At 39.6% G+C, this 8,767-nt stretch overlaps 1 protein-coding gene across 1 annotated transcript in view; it reads right to left on the bottom strand.

The window, feature by feature from the left end:
* Window positions 1-8,767, bottom strand: part of GK (glycerol kinase) — a 32,661-nt gene that overhangs the window by 13,831 nt on the left and 10,063 nt on the right. The window contains exons 5-9 of the mRNA XM_081909075.1: window positions 7,483-7,562; window positions 5,923-6,060; window positions 4,745-4,854; window positions 3,345-3,411; window positions 1,175-1,273 (exon numbers count right to left, since the gene is read on the bottom strand). Coding sequence (XP_081765201.1) covers window positions 1,175-1,273; window positions 3,345-3,411; window positions 4,745-4,854; window positions 5,923-6,060; window positions 7,483-7,562 — 494 coding nt within the window. The remainder of the gene's footprint in view (window positions 1-1,174; window positions 1,274-3,344; window positions 3,412-4,744; window positions 4,855-5,922; window positions 6,061-7,482; window positions 7,563-8,767) is intronic.

Below are 8,767 nucleotides of genomic sequence, written 5' to 3'. Positions count from 1 at the left end.
TGGCAAATCCCACTTTAGTGCCTGCCTACTACTTACTCCACCCACTGCCGCCACTGCCAAAGAAGTGAGGAGAAGCGGTGGCGACGGTTCCAGTGAGCTCTCGCTACTGCCTCTCCTCACTTCTCTGGCGATGGGGGTGGGATGGGAGGCACCTATGGTGGCACTGGGGCCTGCCACCAGAGAAGTGAGGAGAGGCAGCTCCTCTTTTCTCCTCAGGTGGCAAAATGGGATGGGCCGCCCTGAAACAGTGTACAATAACAACCAATTTATCAGGACTGCAAGGTACATGGGAGGCCTGTTCTTCATTCCCACATCCTTGCCCAGCCCTCCATTTTCTGCTCAGTCAAGGAACGCAAGTGTGGCAGTCTCTTTTCTACACCTAATGTTTGCTCTACCATTTATACACATATTAAAGCACAGCACAGAGTACGACTTGATTTTTGATAACATGTGGGGCTACAATAAGATGGTAAACAACATGCTTCAAAATGGGAGGTCAGTGCTTAACATACAGGTGTGACTGTGGCAGAGTATTAGCGGAAGAACACACAGGAGATCATTTTGTAAGATACCATCGAACAGTTTGTGATGTTTTCTTGAAAAGGAAAGAAAAAATACATGTTTGTGTGCTTGCAAACAGCCAGGCATGCCAACACCTAGTACCCACCAAGCCACCCACATCAAAACCAGCTCTTTTTTTTTTGCAGGGTGCATTGTGTGTGTGTGTGTGTGTGTACGTACACTGAGCAGTAGCACTTCAGTGAAGCCATGCAGAGAGTACAGTCAGTGCATTTCCATTTGGGGATACCTTATTAAATAGCATTTTGAAGGTGAGATGAGATATATGCCATAAACTAGTATTCCTCCTCTTCAGTGTTTTTGCCCTCAATTCATACAATCTTTCACAAGGAAAGTTGGGAGTGAGAAATAGTAGTTTCCCATTTTAACTTTTTTAAGCAGATGGGGAGTGTAAACACCTCAACAGAACCACTAATAAAAGCTTCAGATTCAGTTGGTCTGATTTGAGGATGCCACCTGAAACAATCCCTTTCAAAAAGCTACAGGATTCTCCCTAAAGAAATGCACTGCATCTAAGCAGAATGGATGGAGATGTGAGTAGGGGACATCCTAACAAAATCCTACTCACCAAGGTAAGGGAGATTTTCTATAGTCAGCGAGAAAAGTAGTGGGAAGGGAGGAGGGGAAGAGAGACAAACAAGTTCACAGTTTCAAAGCTTGGTAGTCTAGTAGTCAATTCTCCTCCTATAAATTGCTGTTTGGGGTAAAATGAGTATCAGACCTATACACTTTGAAGCAAACATTCAAAAGTTTTAGAACTCAAAGTAATGGACTTCACTCTTCTATTCTCAAATGACTCAAAGTATATAGCCCTAGTTACTTACTTAACAGTAATATCAGAGGCCAAACCTTTCAAAATTTGAGATCCTGCATTGTTTATAGTTGACAAGTAAGTGAAGGGAACAGGCAGCTTTTACTGTTCTTGTGATAAGCTGTACTGGCAACCATTTCTTCTCTTCTTCAATTATTAAAAAGGTACAAGATTCATAATATTGAAAGTTTAACCACCCTAATTTGGGTTAAAGTATTTTTGTACAGAAACACTTTCAGTTCAGTTGTAGTCTATTTGCCAAGCACTTTGTTTTTAAAAGTCTGCAACCTTCCCCTAAACATCCCACAATGAAATACAGGAATTCACAATGGCTTCTGTTGTATTCAAGACACTAATGTTATAGCTCTATTTTTTTATTATTGTAAACAATCCAAATGCTTTAAATTAATTTTAAAAGGCCACTACCGATACGAGTACTCTATTCACCAATAACACTCTTTCTCATACAGAGCAGAGAGGCCATTACTTGAGGGAAATGAAATTACAATTTGTTTCATTTTAAGCAACAGATCAGCTGTATCAAGTAATTTTTGTGAGTATTTCTATTGCTTTCACAAACACTTTCCATTTAAAGGTAGTTCAGAAACTGGAGTCTAAAGCAAATGGCTTTTTTCCCTTTCTTTTTTTTTTTTAGCTGCAGAGGTCACAAAAGGAGATTTGGGCCACACTATTGAAAGCTGGAATACTTTTCTTGTGAAGAGCATTCATAAACTAATTTAAATTGGATAATTGCATATTATCATATAGTATTCGCTGATAAGATTTTATCTAATCTGGGAACGAGGGTCAAAGTTTCTTCTAGATAGTGACTCAATTGAGCTGCAGTACTTGTTTAAAAAGAGGGCTCCTGCCAAACTGTTCTACAAGCCAAGTCTGGGAATAGAGAATATTGTGTATTGTCATTTTATACCCATTTTAACAATCACTTCTTTAATAAAGTTTAGACCATTTCCAGTTCATAATTGTACAGAACTTTCAAACCAACATTACGGTAGCTGATCTTCAGATGGAAAACATATCCAGAGTGTTTTATAGTGAACCAGACATGCTGAATCACTACTGAGCTATTTCCCACTGCCCAGACATGTATGGTGCTTCAGCCCCCATCAGTCTCCACCCCAAACTCTGCAAGGCCCAACATCAGCATACATAGCAGGGGTTCAGCCTGTGCACTGATTGCCAGTGGCTTCCTAGGGTGAGAAGGGGTGTGTCTTTGCAGGGAAAGGGTTCAAGACTCTTCCAATGCTCACAATGAGTCACTAACTAGGAACATAGTAAAGATATTTCAGACAGCAAGCTTTCTACACTAACATTTAAGTTTGTAGAATATCAACTCCTTCGGTGCAACTGTAACATTAGAGAAGTTGACCTTAGATCCTAGTGGAAGTGTCTATAATAGCCTTCTACAACCTGCTGTCCTTCAGCTGTTTTAAATGTACACTCAGCCCTCAGAAACCTGACACACACCTCGTTTATAGCCGCCCACGTGCACAAATTCTGCAGGACTCTGCCCCAACTTACAGCCCAGCCCTAACCATGTCTTCTCAGAAGTAACTCCTACTGAATTTAGTGGGGCTTATTTCTAGTTAACATAGGTTAGGATTGCAGCCTTAGTTAAGGAAGAGCACCGATACATATTTCTATGCCAGTTCAAAAATTCCATATGTAGTTTTCCGTAAAAAACAATAATTTCATAAGATATAAAATATTGGGAGACATAAACAAAATTGTACAGTAACTTATATCTCCTAAATATAACTTTTCTCAAGAAGGATAGTTAACAGTCCAATTTAAAATCTATTCCTTCTCCTATTTTACAAAAATAACTTTTTCACAGAACTGAGTTATCCAGCTTATTCGATCAAGATTAAGCAGGCACAATTCATGCATATGTTGTTAACTAAAAGAATTTAAGGGAAAGTTGTATATATACCATCAATCCATAGATCTCTGAGGAACTCCGCACTTTGGGAAGTATTTCCATAGGAATTCCAAAAAATCTGAGGAGGAAACCCAACATTTTCCAAAAGTTAATACAAAATTATTTATGGTTGTTAATTAAAAAGTTGAACTGGGGGTGGATGGAGAATATATGGGGCCCATAATGTTTGCCTCAAAACAAGAAATGCCCACTTAAATGCTTCTTCTGATTGGTTAAAACTGGAATCTGGTTTGCCACTGTTCCCACACTAAACCTGTGTGGCCAACGGAGGTCCCACTTGAGTTTCTCCTTAGCTAATAAAGTTATCATTTGTTTAAAAAATTGTTGCAAAGGTTTGCAAGCCCTCATGATGTGTAGATGTAAATATTTCATGCATAACTCTCTTTTTTTACTTATTTTGGAGCTTGATTTGACCTGAGCTTATGTGTGCAAATGATCGGCTTCCCCATCGCTACAGGTGCCTCAAGAAGAGTTTACAAGCAGCCAGCAGTGACAATCTTATGTATCCTACTAATAAACGACAATACTACTTTCACTTCTCAAAGGTTAAAACAGAATTATTTGCTAGCTGTGGTGTAGAAAATGCCACCAAATATTTCACAATTAAATCCAAGTGTTCTCTCAGTTATGGAATGAACTGCTCCCATCAGGTTATCACAGAAAATCCATGAATGCATGTTTCGTTGTACCTAACCAATTGAAATTCCACTCTCTAAAATTAAATTTGATTAAAGTGTGTTAAACACAGTGAGAAATGAATTTTTAAAAGTGAGTTTTGTATAATTTGAGGAAGAAGTGAACATCAATTTTACTCAGTGGAGAGGAACCTGTGGCCCTGAAAATGTTGTTGGACTCCAACTTCCACCAGCCCCAACCAGTATGGTCAATGGCCAGGGATGATGGTAGATGTAATCCAATAACATTTTGAGGCCTACCAGTTTAGAGTCTAATGGTTAATTCAGACAAGATTTCATGCCCAATATTTTACAGCTATAGAATGATTTCTGCACAGAATTGTGATGTATCTTGTGACCACCCACCATTTGACAAGCTGGATTTGAACCTTTACCATAAGCAATAATGGCTGCAAAATCTATTCTGTACTAATCTTTCAAACACATACAGCTGCACGTGGATCCCTATTACAAAGTCGGAATCAGATAAACTCATTGCTATTAAGCAACAACTTGTTCTTTAGTTTCAGAACACAGACCATTTAGAAGTTTTTCGCATTTGACCCTGGAAAAACAACTATTAGGACCGAGTGCCACTCAGCTAATAGAATTTATTTCCAAGTAAACCTGCTTAGAAACCTGTACATCAGTATGGCTTTTTGAAGATGGTCAAAGCAAATCTAGGCACTGAAGAAGATGGACAGACAAGGTACTTACTTGCAGAGTTCAGTATCCCATTCTAACGAATGAATGTTGAACAGCATTGTTCTACTGGCATTGGTTACATCAGTGCAATGAACACCTCCATTTTTTCCACCTGTCAAACTCTTAAATTAAAAAAAAAAAGCAAAGACAGATCAGTAAAACTGCTTCCGTAGAAATGGAAGTTGGAAATCTGGTAGATCACTGTTCACTCTTACTATATTTAAAGAACTTGGTCAAGGATCCCCAATCTTTTCCTGCTCACAGGAAATATTCAGAAATATAAGAAACAGTTATAATCACTATAGTACAAAAACTGGTGATGCTTACCCTCCCCCCAAAAAACCTCATTAAACTAAAATAAAATAGGGAGTGGCAGGGAGTACTGGTGGGCACCAAGGCTGTTTCTGAAGATGTCATTATCGTTTGAGGACCCCAGTATTTGGCTTTAATAGGAACAGTTATCTTAATGAATACTCCTGTTTCTAGGACATGTACTGGAATTTTACTCTTATGCAAGATCTTAGAGGTTTATGCACATGCTCACTATCCATGTGTTCAATGAATGCATGAGAGAGAAGCAGGATCGCACCCACTGTCCATTCCTCATTCCCTGGCATGCTACAAATTCAGCATTAATGTGAAAGAGTATGATTCATATGATCAAGAAGCCTAATTGGCCAAAGTTCCCTTTTAAGCGCAGGAGCCTAAATACTTTAGTATCCTTTCATCCTTACGTCAGACATGCATCTGCTAGGTGTGTGTGGCTAGGCATGCACAATCCCACTGTATTCACTGAATGCATGGAGGGGTAGCAGCCATGATCCCTTGGATTATTCATATCTGACACACACTATTTATTTTTATTCAATTTATATACTGCCCTTCACCAAAAGATCTCAGGGCAGTTCACAAAATAAAACATTAGCGCCATGATACTTCATGAGACAAGCGAGGGGAAGGTGAGTACTTAAAACCTGTTGACCATAACTGATGTATGCCCATTTTATTCAGGTGTATTACATTCTGCTGCAAATAATGTTGGAGGCAGAATGTATAGGCACATGTATGATTCTGATGAGGTGACAGTGAAAACTGATTTCCTGTTTAGAAAACGTTGAATGTTCTTTGATTAAAATTGAGAAAGTATAAAGCAAAAGAAGTTGATTGCTATATAGCCTATTGAGACATACCCATATTAGCCATGTGTCAATGGTACCAAACAGAGCTCGCCTCTCCTGAACTGCTTGCCTGACCTCCTTCACATTGTCCAAAAGCCAGCAAAGTTTCACAGCACTAAAATACGTGCTAAGTGGGAGGCCTGTCTTATTCTGCAAAAAATGAAAGATTTTCAGAACATAAAGGAGAAACACCAGCAGTAAAAATGACAAAAAGGTTCATCTGCAGCAGAAGCACAATAAAAGGGTCATTAGCATCAGTCACTCTCTAGTATTGTAAACCCTACGTGTACCAAAGATCAAGTGAACAGGTAGTTTGAAGACTTGCCACGTAGCAAAACAGACAGGAACATATTCTAAAGGTCATGTTTTATACAGGTTATCTGTCTGTGTTTGGAAAGCAAATAATGGTGGAGGCAATCAGAAAGAAAGAACTCCTGCATTATACAGTGGAAGTTTTCAAAGCAAATAGGTTAAGAGGCTGTTTTACTCATATGTTCCTAAATAATTTTATTTTGGCAATGTCTAGGAAATATGCTAACACTGAGGGGCAATTTCTGTGTAGCTTAGAATAGATGAATTGACAGTGAAGTCGTTAAATAGCCTCTTGCATCTCTATTTCTATGAAAATTTGGGTTAGGTAGTTTCATATTCTTAGTAAATAAGGAATGCTTGCTATCCTACTTGTTCCTATCTTCACACATAGGAGGAATAATTTAACCCTTCTTACAAGTGATAACACATATACTTCCTTCAACTTTTAAAAACATGCTTTCTGCTCTCCTTTCTTAGTATTCTCAAGGAAAGTTATTCTTACTCGTATTTACTGTATTACATTTGTATACTGCCCTTCATCTGTAGATCTCAGGGCAGTTCACAACATAAAAAACAAGACACTCCCCCCCCCCCCGCACTATGTGCAAGCCAATAAACCTGCCTTGCACAAACACATTTAAAAGAGTATAGGATGTTAATCAGTCAAATGCCTGGTTGAAGAGGAGTGTTTTCATCTGGCAACTAAAGGTGTGTAATGAAGGTGTCAGCCGAACCTCCTTGGGAAGAGCATTCCACAAACAGGGAGCCACTGCAGAAAAGGCCCATTCTTGTGTTACCACCTTCTGGACCCATCGCAGGAGGCATATGAAGAAGGGCCTCAGATGATGATTGCAGGATTGGAGTAGGTTCATATGGAGAGAGACAGTCCTTGACGTATTGTGGTCCTGAGTTGTTTAAGGCTTTGTAGGTCAAAACCAGCAATTTGAATGGGGCCCAGAAACTAATTGGCAGCCACTACAGTTAGGCCAGGATTGGTGTAATATGCTCAAACCATCTTGGCCAGGTGAGCAACCCTGCTGCTGAATTCTGTACCTGCTGAAGTTTCTGAACCATCTTCAGAGCCAGATAATGCATTGCAGTAATCTAACCAAGTGGTAACCAGAGCATTGACAACAGTAGTTAGGTTATTCCTGTGCTACAATAACCTAAACTGTATTCACTACATAGCAAGTACAATGTGTTAAAATCTCACATCAACACCTCACTTCCCCATATTGTTAAAAAAACAAGAGATTTTACCTTAAAAAAGGATTTATTGTGCCCTGGAATTTTTTTAAGCAGCCGCTCAACGGTAGACTGGGTTCTTAGGTCAAGCCACACTATAACACAAAGACAAACGTAAGTGATTGATTAGGGTTATGCTACTGAAAATTTCAGTAATTCAGGCTTCCACCACAGAGAAGTTATTCTCCAAATAACTTCTACACACCGAGCAGAGCTTGTGTGTTCTGGCATTTCTCCCATGAAAGCAGAAATATGTTTTTAAATTTTTTTTTGGGGGGGGGGGTTGCTTCATTACGGACTGTGTTATCCTCTCCCTTTCATCAAGTAGTGTGGATGAGTAAGTACTGCTACATAAACAGAGTTTTGACCCCCTTGTCATAGCTTTTAAGGTTTTTAAAAATCTGCCTTTCATGAAAGGATTCATGAAAGTGCAATTATAATATAATTAGAATTAACCCAGGCTTGCAAATATGTGAGCAAAAGTCCTCACATATTAAGTGTTCAATGTTCTGGCACACACAGACCACTTGAACAATAAATAATAAAAGTATCCCTTCCTGGGGATAATTCTTGCTTGTTGCAGGCAACACGGTACTGTGAAGTGACTATTAACAAGCTGGCATCATCTTAAATCGAGTAAGATATTTAAAATGTGTTTCCCTCTTATTATAGAGCTAATACAACTAAAAGCATGTGATATGGACCACAATGACACAACATTCTACAAGAACCAAATACAATTTAACAGGCTATTTGTTAGAAATATTTAGATCAATCAGATGAATGAATAACAGTTAACAAAAGGCTAATGCCATTCAGACTCCCTGGAAAAGACCCTGATGTTGGGAAAGATGGAGGGCACAAGGAGAAGGGGACGACAGAGGACAAGATGGCTGGATAGTGTTCTCGAAGCTACCAGCATGAGTTTGACCAAACTGTGGGAGGCAGTGGAAGACAGGAGTGCCTGGCGTGCTCTGGTCCACGGGGTCACAAAGAGTCGGACACGACTAAATGACTAAACAACAACAACAACACAATTCAGACCCAAAGCTGATGCCCTCCCCCTCTCTCTATATATATACAGTGGTGCCTCGCAAGACGAAATTAATTCGTTCCGCAAGTCTTTTCGTCTTGCGAGTTTTTCGTCTTGCGAAGCACGGTTTCCCATAGGAATGCATTAAAAATCAATTAATGCGTTCCTATGGAAACCGCCTTCAGACCAGGTCCGGGGACAGTCTGTCCCCCGACCTCTTCTGAAGGCTGGCGGGGGGCGAAAGTCTTTGCTCCCCCCCCCCCCGCC

Source organism: Podarcis melisellensis, assembly GCF_964234715.1.
Source record: "Podarcis melisellensis genome assembly, chromosome: 4".
Taxonomy (NCBI): Eukaryota; Metazoa; Chordata; class Lepidosauria; order Squamata; family Lacertidae; genus Podarcis; species Podarcis melisellensis.
Note: the sequence above shows the minus strand (reverse complement) of the source record. Positions and strands in the feature narration are given on the sequence as shown.